This window comes from Siniperca chuatsi, linkage group LG10 (genome assembly GCF_020085105.1).
Source record: "Siniperca chuatsi isolate FFG_IHB_CAS linkage group LG10, ASM2008510v1, whole genome shotgun sequence".
Taxonomy (NCBI): Eukaryota; Metazoa; Chordata; class Actinopteri; order Centrarchiformes; family Sinipercidae; genus Siniperca; species Siniperca chuatsi.
In genome coordinates this window covers 5,477,091-5,492,696 of record NC_058051.1, presented here as the reverse complement: position 1 = coordinate 5,492,696, position 15,606 = coordinate 5,477,091, and the positions used below count along the sequence as shown (strand labels likewise).

At 42.4% G+C, this 15,606-nt stretch overlaps 1 protein-coding gene across 2 annotated transcripts; it reads left to right on the top strand.

The window, feature by feature from the left end:
* Positions 1 to 1,295: 1,295 nt before the first annotated feature.
* brpf3b (bromodomain and PHD finger containing, 3b) lies at positions 1,296 to 15,478 on the top strand. Of its 2 annotated transcripts, none has more exons than XM_044211692.1 (13): positions 1,296 to 1,659; positions 2,843 to 4,404; positions 4,747 to 4,903; positions 6,613 to 6,744; positions 7,406 to 7,534; positions 8,081 to 8,393; positions 9,891 to 10,181; positions 10,871 to 11,464; positions 12,285 to 12,366; positions 12,457 to 12,542; positions 13,311 to 13,405; positions 13,725 to 13,879; positions 14,219 to 15,478. In XM_044211692.1, the coding sequence occupies exons 2-13, from the start codon at positions 2,867 to 2,869 to the stop codon at positions 14,400 to 14,402; spliced, it is 3,756 nt and encodes a 1,251-aa protein (XP_044067627.1). In that variant the 5' UTR covers positions 1,296 to 1,659; positions 2,843 to 2,866; the 3' UTR covers positions 14,403 to 15,478. The 2 variants fall into 2 exon arrangements, with proteins under 2 accessions (XP_044067627.1, XP_044067626.1); XM_044211691.1 differs by having other exon boundaries at positions 12,454 to 12,542.
* Positions 15,479 to 15,606: the final 128 nt, after the last annotated feature.

Here is a 15,606-nt window from a genome sequence, read left to right as displayed (position 1 = left end):
GGTGAAAATAGAATCTTTATATGTTGTTAATTAAAATGATCAGAAAGGGACAAAGTCTGGGTTTTGCCTATGAATGCCATAAAAACCCCAGACCAACAAAGTCCCCAAAAGATTAGCGGTTCCTGGGCGGTTAATGTGCAATATGTCACCAGTGTCAGCTGCAATATGTGACCATGATGGTGTGTATGATGCTAAAAGCAACTAGTCCTTTTATTCATGTCTCTGCTTGAATCACTTTGTGGTTCCACGTCATCTATTTGATGGGGATCCTGCACTAGACACCTTGCTCCCCATGACACTCATTTTATCCATGGGCCTGTTGCTCTGAGTAGGTATGTGTGTATATGAATAGAATAAACAATTCATGCACATGCATGTCTGCACACGTTTTGTGTACATAGGGTGACAGGACAGATGTCAGGTTTCCACTCCAGAGAAAACCGTCCACATAAAGTTCAGAGTGCTAATAAAGCTGTACTAAGATCAAAACAGACTGATCTGTCATTGACCCTGTTAAGTAGCTTGCGCGCGAAAATCATAGTCTACTGACGTCATGGGGGCGGGATAAACTTGTATCAATCTGCTGTTATCAAGGTAGCCCACATGCTTCCATAAAAACGGATGCAAGATATTTCGCTGTCAAAATAAAATGATTTACAATCATGTAGAATGACAACTCATTTTGTGCAATTTGATTTATCAAGATTGAAAGTCTAGCTTCTAAAGCAATACATTATTTTAAAGATAATTATCCTAGAATGTCCTATTGAAAGTGTAAGAAGCAAAAATTAAGTTTAAAAATTATTGCATCATGTCAAAACAAAAGACAATAGGTTGGATCAAGAAGATTAAATATCCCCAGAAAATTACGTATTACAGCATGAAATAGTAACACAACATAGATGGAAAAAATACAATTTAAAAACAGTAAAACATACTTCAAGCAAGAATATATTAAATATGGGTTATTTAAAATCTGTAAATAAAAAGTGTAGGAGTATCTCTGCACTTTGCAGCCCCTAACTACCTAGGCCACATATATAATACTGCTCACTCAACATATGCTACATTTCACCATGTGTATTGATACAGCACACATAGACTGTACGGTAATGGAATACTGTGAAAAGGACATGTCAGGAAAAAACTAGGTGTAATTAAATTCGGTCTCACGTTAAATGTAACTAATTATTTTTAGTTGTATTAGTGGTGAAACATTGAAAACAGTATACGCCAATAAGGACTTTATTCTGAAAGACGTTTCCGGAAGTCCTGTGTTTTTACTTTAGCTAATTTCAATTTGGCACATACTGCAAATAGCTAGCCAGCTAGACGAAAGGAGGCTAGTATTTCTCCTTCTCACAAAACTGGGTCGACAATAAGTTGTTTTTCATATTATCAATGTAAATGTACCACTCGTGTTCTCAGTAAGCATTTGGGATTGATTGCTTGCCTCCAAATCGCCGTGTTGTGAAGAAACGGAAGCGTTATAAAATATCGAAATATACCGGTTGTACCAGCAAACTGTAGCTGGCTAACGGTAGCTATTAGCTTCGAAACTACAGCAAGTAAGGCGGCTGGCTAGGCAACCATTACTGTAGAAGCGGCTTTAGACCGCCGGCTGTCGAGCTACTTGTGTCAAGTCAGTTGCCATAATAGGTAAGATGGCTTAAGTTTGCTACCTAACGTTTCTATATTATAGAGTGGCTCAGAACTTTTAATTCCGTTTTAGCTAGCAATGGTTTAACTTGTTCTGCGCCTTGTCAACGTTAAAAATAATAGCCAGCTAACGTTGGCACTGCCCATGTTTTAAAGTTAGCAGGTTAGCTAGCTGATATCTTTAATTATACTAACCTACTTGTCTCCGTACTTTATGTCAGAGTACAGGAATACTGTCACAGTACTTTGCCTTTCTCATCCCGACTTGACCAGATGAAGCACTGCTTGAACATTCCAAAACTATTAACGTTATTAAAATGCAAACCATAGAAGAGCTTTTAACAGTGTTTTAAAACTGTAAATATGGCTGACATTTTACTCCCAAAGTAAGGACGCTGATCAGTTGAGACAGTGGTTTTCTTAAAGCTGATTGGCTCTGGGATGGATCAGTTAAACTTTCATGAAAGCTGATTGGATGTGCACGTTGTGTTGTGGCTAGCCCTGATAGTAGTTGCCAGCAGTTTATGAGATTAAGTCGAGAATCATCTACAGATAATTTTTCTCTATTGCCCGTGTGTGTATTGACAGTGGAGAGTAACCCTCAGTTTGACAATTGGTCAGTTGTCAATACATTGGTCTACATATTTAGCTACTAGGATTGAGTAAGTAAGGGTTTTGCGAGTTGAGGTGTGTGAAGGAATGTTTTACACTACAGGTGATATTGACCATATCCCTGCCTGATAACACAGTAAAATGCAATGCACGAGATTGTTTTGAATGAGTTAATAAGTCAATATGTTTAGAGCATGTTTAGCCTCTTAAGGCCTTAGTTTTATGGCATTGTTACAGCAATGGCATTAGATTTTGCTTAGTCCTGTAAATTTTATAATCATCACAAGGGGAAATTAAGCTGTTGAAGCAGCAGAGAATAAATCTAGCTAGATAATAAGTGATTACAGAACAATTTATTAAGATAACAAAAGCTAACAATAACAGCAAAATATTACAGCAAGGGCAATGTCCTGTATGAATGTATCATTATATAGGGCTATCTGTAAATGGTGGAATGATGGCATAATGTTTTCATATTCTACTGTAGCATCATGAAATGCTTATTCTTGTACTTACAGTCTGACAAGTTGACAACACAGTTTTCTCATTTTATTTCCTTTTAAACCAACAGGAGGGAACGTGTGATTGGTGGCCTATGAGGAAGCCACGTCGAAAAGGCCAGGTGGCAGCAGGAGGTGGAGCCGATGTCAGGAAGTCCAATGGGACAATTGGCGGGCGTGGGGGTGCCCGCCAGCGATCCCCGTCCCCTTATAGCCTTAAAGCGTCTCCAAGCAGAGAAACCCTGACTTACGCCCAGGCCCAGAAGGTGGTGGAAGTGGAACTGGATGGTAGGCTTCACCGCATTTCTATACTGGAGCCATTGGAGGTCATTACTGAAGATGAGATGATGGCTCAGGACATTAGTGAGTGTAACAGCAACAAGGAGAACAGTGAGCAGTCATCATCTCCCACCAGCAGTGCCCAAACAGTCCGCAAACCCGTCACACCCCGAGGCCGCAGGAAAGACTCCAAATGTCCTCCTGTCAAGTCGCCACCACCTTCCAAGAACCACTGCCCCAGTTCTCATCCACAAACACCCGAAAAGTTTAACACATCACACCATCACCACATGACCCTCCCCGAACCTAAGTTTCATGTGCTAGAAACCTTCACGCCAGTCGAGGCACCTCCTCTGCCTACAGCATATTACCGCTACATTGAATGCTTAGCTGAGGAGCAGGAAGCTGAGGCAGAATATGACATGGACGAAGAGGACACCGCCTGGTTGGAGATGGTCAATGCTGGCCGGACATCAGAGGGTTACTCCACTGTCTCACCAGACACCTTTGAGCTGCTGGTGGACCGGCTGGAGGAGGAGGCGTACCGGGAAGCCCGCAGCCGGGCACCCTCTCAGAACACTATTGACGACGATGCCTTCTGCTGTGTGTGCCTAGATGATGAGTGCCTCAACAGCAACGTCATCCTCTTTTGTGACTCCTGCAACCTGGCTGTGCACCAGGAGTGTTACGGAGTGCCCTACATCCCTGAGGGCCAGTGGCTGTGCCGCTGCTGCCTACAGTCCCCTCAGAAACCTGTTGACTGTGTTCTATGTCCGAACCGTGGCGGCGCCTTCAAGCAAACGAGTGACGGCCGCTGGGCACATGTGGTCTGTGCCATCTGGATCCCTGAAGTCTGCTTTGCCAACACAGTTTTTCTAGAACCAGTGGAAGGGGTCATTAACATTCCCCCAGCACGCTGGAAACTGACCTGCTACCTGTGTAAGCAGAAGGGCCGCGGTGCATCAATTCAGTGTCACAAGGCCAACTGTTACACAGCGTTTCATGTCACATGTGCTCAGCGTGCTGGCTTGTTTATGAAGATAGATCCTGTGCGAGAGACAAATGTCAACGGGACCACATTCTCTGTTAAGAAGACCGCATTCTGTGAGGCCCATTCACCACCAGGACAAGAGACCATCTCAGATGAAGAGAGTGAAGGAAGAGTGGTGGGCAGCAGAGGGAGAGCTAGTAGAGGATGGAGTGCCTACACAGAGGGTCCTATAACACCAAAAAAAGGCAGAAAGTCTGAAGATGATGCCAAGACGGATAAAAAGAAAGGGAAGAAGAGCACAGAGTCAACAACACGACACACTGCTTCACCACAAATGGCAATGCCTCAGATACCCACAAACAGGTTAAATTTTCTTTTATTATGAATAAAATAAAATGCTGTGCTTCTGTTGCTGTTCAACAAAAATTAAACACCCAATTTTATTTTATTTTGACCAATACTTTTAACATTTGACCAAGATGATTTTCATCAAATCTTCAACACGCCTAGTGAAGACCAACTTGGTCAAAACATACCAAAAAAATGTTTTAAAGCAGCTTTTGGTGGAGATTTTTGAATTTGCTAGCCAGTTTAATTAAGCATTGGTGTACAATTTAAAAGAAACATTTCTCTAGTGGTAATGCCTGAACTGATGCTCAGTTGTCATGTTGACAGTAAGACAACTTGCATCCTTCTGTTGTACAGGCTGAATATCATCTGCAAAGGAATCCTCTTCCAGAGAAAAAACCAGTTCATGCAGAGGCTGCATAGCTACTGGTTACTGAAGCGTCAGTCGAGGAATGGTGTGCCGCTGGTCCGGCGTTTGCACTCTAATGTCCAATCCCAAAGGAATACTGAACAGGTCAGGGCAGGAAACAGAACTACAACCTTGGCACTCTGTAACTGTTTTTGTACTCTGATGATTACATTTTTTGTGATGGTATTCAGTGTATTTATTTTGCCATTGTCCTACCAAACAATTTCTACAATTCATTGATTGCCTTTTAGATATAGTGGTGTGAAAAAGTGTTTGCCCCCCTGATTTCTTATTTATTTTTTTGCATGTTTGTCGTACTTAAATGTTTCAGATCAAACAAATTTAAATAGTAATCAAAGATAACACAAGTAAACAAAAAATGCTTGTTTTTAAGTTTTTAAATGAAGGTTGTTATTATTAAGGGAAAACAAAATCCAAACCTACATGGCCCTGTGTGAAAATGTGATTGCCCCCTAAACCTTAATAACTGGTTGGGCCACCCTTAGCAGCAATAACTGCAATCAAGCACTTTGGAGGAATTTTGGCCCACTCATCTTTGCAGAATTGTTGTAATTCAGCCTCATTGGAGAGTTTTCGAGCATGAACTGCCTTTTTAAGGTCATGCCACAGCATCTCAATAGGATTCAGATTCATTTTGTTGTTCTTCTTCGTCTGTCAGCCTCACTAGAATGCTGTATCAAATTCACATCTGAATCCATATAAGGTTCAGCTATTATGCAACAGATGTTGAATAAACATTCGCAAACAGTTTGCTCAACCTATCTCCACTAGGCCACTCCAAAGTCTTCATTTTGTTCTTCTTCAGCCATTCAGAGACCCCACAACAACATCCAAAGAACTACAGGCCTCACATGCCTCAGTTAAGGTCAGTGTTCATGACTCCACCATAAGAAAGAGACTGGGCAAAAATGGCCTGCATGGCAGAGTTCCAAGACTAAAACCACAAGACTTTTGGGAAAATACTCTGGACTGACAAGACAAAAGTTGAACTTTTTGGAAGGTGTGTGTCCCATTACATCTGGCGTAAAAGTAACACAGCATTTCAGAAAAAGATCATCATACCAACAGTAAAATATGGTGGTGGTAGTGTGATGGTCTGGGGCTGTTTTGCTGCTTCAGGACCTGGAAGACTTGCTGTGATAAATGGAACCATGAATTCTGCTGTCTACCAAAAACTCCTGAAGGAGAATGTCTGGCCATCTGTTCGTGACCTCAAGCTGAAGCGAACTTGGGTTCTGCAGCAGGACAACGATCCAAAACACACCAGCAAGTCCACCTCTGAATTGCTGAAGAAGAACAAAATGAAGACATTAGAGTGGCCTAGTCAAAGTCCTGACCTGAACCCTATTGAGATGCTGCAGTTCATACTCGAAAACCCTCCAATGTGGCTGAATTACAACAATTCTGCAAAGATGAATGGGCCAAAATTCCTCCACAGCGCTGTAAAAGACTCATTGCAAGTTATTGCAAATGCTTGATTGCAGTTGTTGCTGCTAAGGGTGGCCCAACCAGTTATTAGGTTTAGGGGGCAATCACATTTTCACACAGGGCCATGTAGGTTTGGATTTTGTTTTCCCTTAATAATAAGAACCTTCAATTAAAAACTGCATTTTGTGTTTACTTGTGTTATCTTTGACTAATATTTAAATTTGTTTGATAAACTGAAACATTTAAGTGTGACAAACATGCAAAAAAATAAATCAGGAAGGGGACAAACACTTTTTCACATCACTGTACATCTCTGATACAGTGTTTATACAACAGAGCTCTAAAAAATGTATTGTACTTTGTAGCCTGAGGTGGATGAGAAGGTTTCTGCTGCAAGAGAAGCACTGAGATATTGGCAGAAGCTGCGGCATGACCTTGAAAAAGCCAGGCTGCTGGTTGAGCTCATCCGCAAGAGGGAGAAGCTCAAACGAGAACAGGTAACATATACGGATGAATCTGACATGCAAACAGGCATGGCTATTAACTGTATTTCATATTCAGGCTTGTTAATTCACCATTTACCCTTGGAAAGCATAACTTTCAATGTACAGAACACAAAGCTGGAATTTTGAAGATCTGAAGTGCATAAATTATGGGTATTTAAAATGTTAATGTGTTCTCCAGTGTAGTCTGAAGTTCTGAGATGTTTGGATGGTCTCACTTTTCTTTGACATCTCTTTTTTTCGTGGTGATACTAACCACAAACTGCAGCTCTACCCGTTATTTGTGGCTGCTATGAATGGGTAGAGCTCCGTTACTGGGAAAAGTAAAGCCCATCAAAACTGACAATTACCTTACATACATAAGCTATGCTGGACAGCCAGTGGTCTGTGAATATTGAAGTCTGACCAGATGAGGACTTTAAATTATATTGTAGTTGTCTGTGGACATCTTTGTAGAAATATTTTGATTTTATCACATTTCATACAGAAAACCATTGGCTTGGTTAGTTAACATTACACAGTCCCTCACAAGTATTGCTTCGCATTACATCTTTTCTCTTTAGCCTGCGGCAGTCTGTAAGAACTTGCCTGAATTCTTTATGGTAGCAACTTCCATGTATGTTGACATCACATACATATCCTTTAACAATTGCAGGTCAAAGTTCACCAAGCAGCTCTGGAGATACAGTTGACCCCGATGTTGGTGCTGCTCCGCTCCACTTTGGAGCAACTACAGGAGAAGGACACAGCCCAGATCTTTGCACAGCCAGTCAACATCAAGGAGGTCAGACATTTCACTGTTACAACACTGAGACCAGATGCATGGACACAGTTTATATAGGATTGTGAAGTGGGAGGGTCTGCTGGCCAGAAGTGTCCCCTGTATTCCCATTTCAAAGATTTCTTTAAATGGCATGCCCAATGTTACTTAACAGAGAATCACAGGACTCCGAGATAATGAAGACCTTAAAGATGTTCTTACCACTTTCAATTATTTCAACTTTGTTTCTGAGAAATCTTTTTTTGATGTACAGTTCTATGTACTACAATACACATGAGCCTTGGCTGCTATTGCTATGCAGGAGAAGCCAGTCAAAGGTGAAATCAGAGAGGTAGCAAATTCAGAACGCTTCATTGTTGCGATTATAAAAACAGGGCTCCATAGTTGCGAATTGACCCAGAAATTAAAATAACTGATTTAAGCTGCAGACTGGAAATCAGTTTCTCAACAGCATAATTTTAAAAGGTCCTGCCCTCTGTTAGCGGTCCACGTGACACAATTTTAAGCTCACTAATTTGTATTTTATATGCCATTCTGTCTTGTTCTAAGGTCCCAGACTACATGGAGTTTATCAGCAAGCCCATGGACTTTTCCACTATGTGCTCTAAGTTGGAGAGTCATGCCTACCGCTCAGTGGCTGACCTGGAAATAGACTTCAACCTGATGGTGTCCAACTGCCTCCTCTACAATGCCAAGGACACAGTCTTCCACCGGGCAGCGTTGCGTCTTCGAGACTTAGGGGGAGCCATACTGCGCCATGCCCAACGACAAGCCACCAACACAGGCCTGGACATGGACACTGGCATGCTCCTTCCCGAGTCACCGCAGAAACGAGACTTTTACAGCTGCACCTGGGAGGATGGTAAGTCAAAGTGGTGGTACTCAACAGGAAATATGAACACACACACACACACACACCTTTTGTACTTAAGATAGGGGTCTGTATGTATCGCTCCCAAATGATTTAATACTTATTTAGATACATGGTCTATGATACAGTACAAATAAACATTAATTTTGACGATAATACATCAGTACACTGCAACTTAAAGTTGATTAGATGGGATTGAAATTTAGTTCAGCTCAGATTCAGATTTCAGGCTGTTGTGTATACAGTGGTGTGAAAAAGTGTTTGCCCCCTTCCTGATTTTTTATTTTTTTTTGCAGGTTTTTTTTTTTTTTGCAGTTTTTAAATGAAAGTATTATTAAGGGAAAACTAAATCCAAACCTACATGGCCCTGTGTGAAAAAGTGGTTGGGCCACCCTTAGCAGCAACAACTGCAATCAAGTGTTTAAGTGTAATTTGCAGTGAGTCTTTTACAGCGCTGTGGAGGAATTTTGGCCCACTCATCTTTGCAGAATTGTTGTAATTCAGCCACATTGGAGGGTTTTCAAGCATGAACTACCTTTTTAAGGTCATGCCACAGCATCTCAATAGGATTCAGGTCAGGACTAGGCCACTCCGTCTTCATTTTGTTCTTCAGCAATTCAGAGGTGGATTTGCTGGTGTCTTTTGGATCATTGTCCTGCTGCAGAACCCAAGTTCACTTCAGCTTGAGGTCATGAACAGATGGCCAGACATTCTCCTTCAGGAGTTTTTGGTAGACAGCAGAATTCATGGTTCCATTTATCACAGCAAGTCTTCCAGGTCCTGAAGCAGCAAAACAGCCCCAGACCATCACACCACCATATTTTACTGTTGGTATGATGTTCTTTTTCTGAAATGCGGTGTTACTTTTACGCCAGATGTAAATGGAACACACACCTTCAACTTTTGTCTTGTCAGTGGATGAGTCGTCACTGCGCTCTTGGGGTAATTTTGGTCGGCTGGCCACTCCTGGGAAGGTTCGCCACTGTTCCGTGTTTTCACCATTTGTGGATAATGGCTCTCACTGTGGTTCGCTGGAGTCCCAAAGCTTTAAAAATGGTTTTATAACCTTTTCCAGACTGATAGATCTCAATTACTTTCGTTCTCATTTGTTCCTGAATTTCTTTGGATCTCAGCATGCTGTCTAGCTTTTGAAGATCTTTTGGTCTACTTCACTTTGTTTGGCAGGTCCTATTTAAGTGATTTCTTGATTGAGAACAGGTGTGGCAGTAATCAGGCCTGGGTGTGGCTAGAACAATTGAACTCAGGTGTGATAAACAGGTGGTGGGTTCTCCTCTTTTTTTGAGAGCAGAGAATGGTTCTCATCTCTCATTTGCAAGTGCATTGGCTCTTGTACTGTTGCTCATTAGCTAATACAAGCAACTCAGCTTCAGTTAAAAAATATCAGTATTAAACTCATATTTGTTGTACCTTTTGTGGGACATGCATGCTAGCTTCACTGTTAGCCTAACTCCTTCCTCTTGTGTCCAGTTGACAGTGTGCTGGATCCAGACAACCGGCTTCATATGACAGTGGAGGAACAGCTGAAGGAGCTGTTAGAAAAGCTGGACTTTGTGAGCTCCATGCGATGCAGTGGCGCCCGAACTCGACGCATCCGCCTGCTTCGTCGTGAGATCAACAACATCCGCTACAGACAAGGCCAACACCCCCGCCACAGCCTTCACAATGGACATCTGAAAGAAGACGATGAGGATGACGATGATGAGGAAGATGACGACAAAGAGGCCAAGGCAGACAACAGCCTTTCATCTTCGGACAAAGGTGGGTGATGAAAAGCACTGACATTTCAACAGTATGAAATTGCCAATGCATGAACCTTTAAAAGCCACTTTTTTCAATGAGACCAGTTGTGAACATGAGCTAACGGAACATTGTCCTCAGGTAATTGAGCCAGGGTCCCCCCCACGCACCAACCCCAACCACCCCACTGTCTCCAGTCTAGTAAGTAGGGGCCCACAGAGTCTCGTTAGCCATGGCTGCCTCACAACTCCTCTCTCCCAGTGCACTCTATGTCTGCACCTCTTCTATACATCACTCTCATGGACTCACCACTCTCCATTGGCCACGTACAGTCATGTCATATCATCCCACTTCTGACTACAAACAGTCTCTTGCTACAGTAGAGGAGGGCTTGCTACCGTAGACGAGGGCAGCAGAACGCCTTTGATTTGTGTCAGTTGAGTCATAAAATACTGCCATGTTACCATGTTGCTGGTGTACAGTTGTGAGCGCAAAGTTGTTTACTCACTCGTCTTGATAAGGTCCTCCATATCCACAGAATACCTCAGCTCCCTTTGGGCTGTGGTTAGAGTGAAGTGTAAATCATTATGAAGTGAAACCATTTTCCAGTGTGAATACTACACCACCACATCACACTACATACTAAATGGGCATTCATTTCAAATAAACGCTGAATGAAATTGAATGTCGTTTTTGTCCTCATCTTTCAGAAGACCTCAAATCCACTTCACCCCCGACACTGGAACCTACAGGGCCTGCTCCTCCTCCACGACGGGGGGACGCACCTCTGGAGCCTCCCACCCTGCGGCCAATCACAGGGGAGCCCCAGTCCCCCAGCTGGCCCTGCAAACGCCTAAAGCTGGACGGTGACCTCTCAAACAGCACCACAGAGAACATTAATTGCACTAAAGCACAGGAGTGGCCTGTGTCACCGCCTCCCATTTTGCACAGTGGACAAGGACAGGCAGTGGCCAACGGCCTGCCAGTGCTCAGCGCCCCTCCACGGCCCACCACCGGAGGAGTTGGGCGACGAACCTCTGTATTGTTCAAGAAGGCAAAAAATGGAGCTAAGCTGTTCAGAGAGAGAGACAATCCTTTGCTGAATGGCAAGGGGCCACAGGACGATGATACAAGCAACACCCCTACAGCACCCAACTCCACATCCTCCACACCTTTGTCCACTCCATCCAAGACCCCACAGAAAAGCCCAGGACCCCCCACCCTCAATGAACAATGGACCCCCAGCCGAGACATGTGCTCAGATAGTGAGCTGGAGAAGACACCAAATCATACACTGGAAAGTGGTGAGAAGCTTCACTTAGTTACTGACATTGGACACTTCTTTTGCCCCAAGTTTAAGATCCACCACTCAGGGTGGTGTTTTAGAACTGACTACTGTTGGCGCTGAAGACATTCACTAGAAAGTGATCAAATAGGATGCTTGTTGGAATGTGCTTACTTAACTGGTAGCTAATAACAAATTTAAACATGTCTCAACAGTCATGATACAAATAATGACAATGTCAGCAAAAATATGTGGAGGGATGTATAACTTGTTAGAATGCAGTTACAGATGTTAGTTTCCCACTAAGTAATGTTAAATTTAGCTACATTCTTTCAGAACAGACCTCTTCAAGAGATAAAATAGCAGTCTTCAACTTGGCTTTATCCATTTTTACTATCTGTTTATCACTTTAGGTTAGCTAGCTAATACTAATTACATATTTTACAACATGTCAAACTTAGTTTTGTGTATTAATCATACATCCTTTGAGCTCTTGTTCTTTCCCTTTGTCGTGAGGAAACAAAGTGTGCTACCTGATCACAGTATAGGAGCTTGTTTTTGCCTATCTCAGTCTACCTGATCAACAAAACAAACAATTGCCCATTTCACTTCACCCATACACCACCCCTGCATCCCCCCATTATCTAGGATTATTGTGTGCTGTACTCTTTTACACTCATTGTTGTAGCACTATATTGTGGTGTTGTTTTCATTGTGACTGAGATGAGAGAAAGATATCTAAAGATATCTGTGCTTAGGTGTCCCCTTTTCCTGTCTAGTTTTCCTCCTGGTCTTGTTTCAGCTGCCGCTGTTCTGAGATTTCTCTCATTTGCTTTCAGGACTGACCAATGGCTTCAATAAGCACAAAGACGGCGAGTCCGACTCTGAGTACAGCCCTTGTCCAGTCCTCCACAGAGAAATGTAAGACATGGTGTATCTGTTGTCAGTGGTTGTTTGGTTATAGTAATGATTGACAGTACATTGACAATACAAGGTGCTATCTTACAGCAGCTCACCACCCAAACGAAGCCTCGGGAAACCAGCTCTTTCCAAAGTTCCCTTCCTGGAGATAGTCAACGGAGACTCAGATTACACTGGTATGTTGTTGTTGTTTTTTTTGTTTTTTTGTTCACCTGAATTTTAAAAAGAAGTTTTCTTCTGTGTAACATTGCATATCATCCTCTTTTCCCTCTCTCTTGCTCACAAATGTGCCTTAAAGAGTAACAAAACCCCAAAGTTTTGGCTGAAGTGCCTCTACCCTGGAAATTCAAAAAATGCCTCTAGAACATGAAACAAGTATCAACATGGGCAGCTCTGGGAGGGGGCGCAATTGGATTGACATACAATCAATCACCGCAACGAAACATGTGTCGTTACGTAGCCCTGAGCGATGGGGAGGTGCCATGAGCGATGCTTGGTCCGTTTTCAAGCAGGAAAAAATGGCGGCCTGGTCACATACTTTCTCAAATTACAGTACACTAAAATGTGTTTCTGAAAAGGTGGGGAAATAGGCAATGTAGTAACAGAATCTTGACACTGCCTAGTTTGAGTTTCGTGAGCCCGGTATGTTGTGCTGGAAAGACCTGCAGACTGGACACAGGCCCAGACCTACAACCAATCAGAGCAGCGAAACATAGCACTAAAATGTCGAGATTTGGACCTAAATCCATCAACAACACCACTAAATACCCATATACATTGGTTTTCAAAAAGTGGTTTGGGGGTTTAGTTACTCTTTTAACAACACAATTTTTGTGTCACAAAATATAACACATATTCCCAGTAAAGTTAAGAGTATGTATGAATGTCGTGTTCATTTCCTTCTTATTCATAAAATTATGCCACCATCTGCTGCTGTTTTGCAGGCAACGGCAGCCAAACGTCTGACGATGAGACAGAGCTGGAGCCTCTAGAACTGGTGTGGGCTAAGTGTCGGGGATATCCTTCCTATCCTGCTCTGGTAATCCCCCTACCTAGTATTACTGAAGAGCCATCTAATATGAGCTGTCAACAGGTGGTGAAGCTTTTAAATAATGTAGGCAGCTTTCACCAAACCACATGTTGAGAAATCGAAATAAGTGGACTGAGGACCATACTTATATAGCGCCTTTCTCGTCTTTTCCAACTACTCAAAGCGTTTCAAACTCAATAAGTGAGTTTGACAGTGATATAACCACATCTAGAAGAAACAAAAATCAAGAGTACCCTGGGACCATAGAACAGCTGTGTGCAGTGCTAGAAACAGACCTAAATTCCCTGTTTGACTGTGTTCATTCCAGATCATTGACCCAGAGATGCCCGAGGAGGGCCTGTTGCACAACGGGGTGCCCATCCCTGTCCCACCCAAAGACGTCCTCCGACTGGGGGAGCAGAGGCAGGAGGAGACCAACGAGAGGCTCTACTTGGTGCTCTTCTTTGATAACAAGCGAACATGGTGAGGGTCAAACAGAAATGCTCAAATCTAATGCAATGCTCCTCCTGCCACAGTGAGGTCAGAGGTCAGCTATAGACCTACATGGAGCAGGTGTTTAGTTAAATACACTTCAGCTGGGTGAATTGTCCAGTCAAGGAGGACTTTTTCATTTGTAAATTGTAAAATGAATATAGTTTTATATGTTGTAGTTATATGTATACATTTACTTTACACTTTATATTTTACATTGGAGAGCGAGAGAGAGGGGTCATACAAAACAGGTCTAAAGCAGTGAAAGGTGGTCATCATCACTCTTCTTCAAAGGCTCTAACAGTCTGAATCTATGTATATCTACTGTAGGCAGTGGCTCCCACGTGACAAGGTGACACCCTTGGGTGTAGACGACACAGCAGACAAGCTGCGCATAATGGAGGGCCGCAAGTCCAGCATCCGCAAGTCTGTCCAGGTGGCGTATGACCGCGCCATGATCCACCAGAGCCGCGTCAGCCACAGCCACGGCTTTGTGGCCTCAAACTACCTGTAGAGGGCGACTGTGAGCGCCACAGTCAGCCACTATGCATTTCTCTTTGGTCTTAAAGGAGCAGGTGGGCAGAGTCCTACTGCAAGTTGAATTTGTATTCACACTGTGGTCTGAAGAGGTTGCTGTGGCAGCACCGAGTCCTGAACTGAAGTTCATTACCAAACCACTAGTGTCTGACACACAGAGCAGTGGTGTTTGCCTTTGTGTCATTGTTGTGGATGAAGTTACCTTTAGGTCCCGTGTTGCTGCAGTCAGTAAGCGCTAGTTCCCTGTTCAGGGGTGTATTGAGGGATCTGCTTACTCCACCTGGATGTGTTCAAGCTGTGTGTCTGGATCAAATGTAAAAGAATTCCCCTCTATTTTGTATAATGCTACTGCCAAGGAATGAAATTGTCAGAAAAGAGATTTGCCATATTTATATGAAATGCAGATGACGTATGAATGGATCACTGCCATCTTTTATACAATAGCTTTTTACATTTTAATCTTTTACAAAGACACTTGTATAATATAAAGGCATACTTTGTGTACATATGTATGTGTATTATCAAACCCAATTTAATTTAATGTTGCTGTTTTGAAATGCGTATTTCAATCAATCCACAAAGGGCAAAGTGAGGCTGTGTGTATTTGTGGAGATAAAATAATTCCTGACTTGCTTACAACACAATGAGCCAGTGTTCTTTATATTTGAATTCTCTTTTTGATACGGAGAGAAATAATTTATTTATGGAAGACAGAACTATAGAAATAAAGCTATATTGGTTAAAGTTGAGAATTAATTCTTATTTAAAACAAATGGAGTGTTTTAAAAACATGCAGCCAAGATTTTAACAAATGAGTTCACACGGTTGGTTTGATGTTGATGATTTTACTCAAGACCAACCGCCATCATTCACTGTTGACCCCAAGAAGATTCTATTTATTGTCGAGAGCCCCATTTTATCAAATGGAAAAATACACCTTTATAAGCTTGTACTACCTGCATATTTTACCTGCTCACAAAATATTTTGTCTGAACCAGTATTTCCTAATTTTGGGAAAGAAATGCTCTATTAAAAACCTTTTTGAATAATTAACTGCTGTTTTGTGTTTTGGGTTTTTTTTTGTTTTTTTTAAACCAAAGGCGAGATCAGTTCTCATTCAAGTATTATTTAATAATCACTTGGTTGGAGGACATTTATTTGCTTTGCAAGCAAGGATGCAG

Coding starts and splice junctions, on each gene's coding strand:
- brpf3b (XM_044211691.1), top strand. CDS start 2,867: ATGAGGAAGCCACGTCGAAAAGGCCAGGTGGCAGCAGGAGGTGGAGCC. Junction 4,904..6,612: donor CCCAAAGGAATACTGAACAG/GTCAGGGCAGGA, acceptor TGTACTTTGTAG/CCTGAGGTGGATGAGAAGGT. Junction 13,406..13,724: donor ATCCTTCCTATCCTGCTCTG/GTAATCCCCCTA, acceptor TGTTCATTCCAG/ATCATTGACCCAGAGATGCC.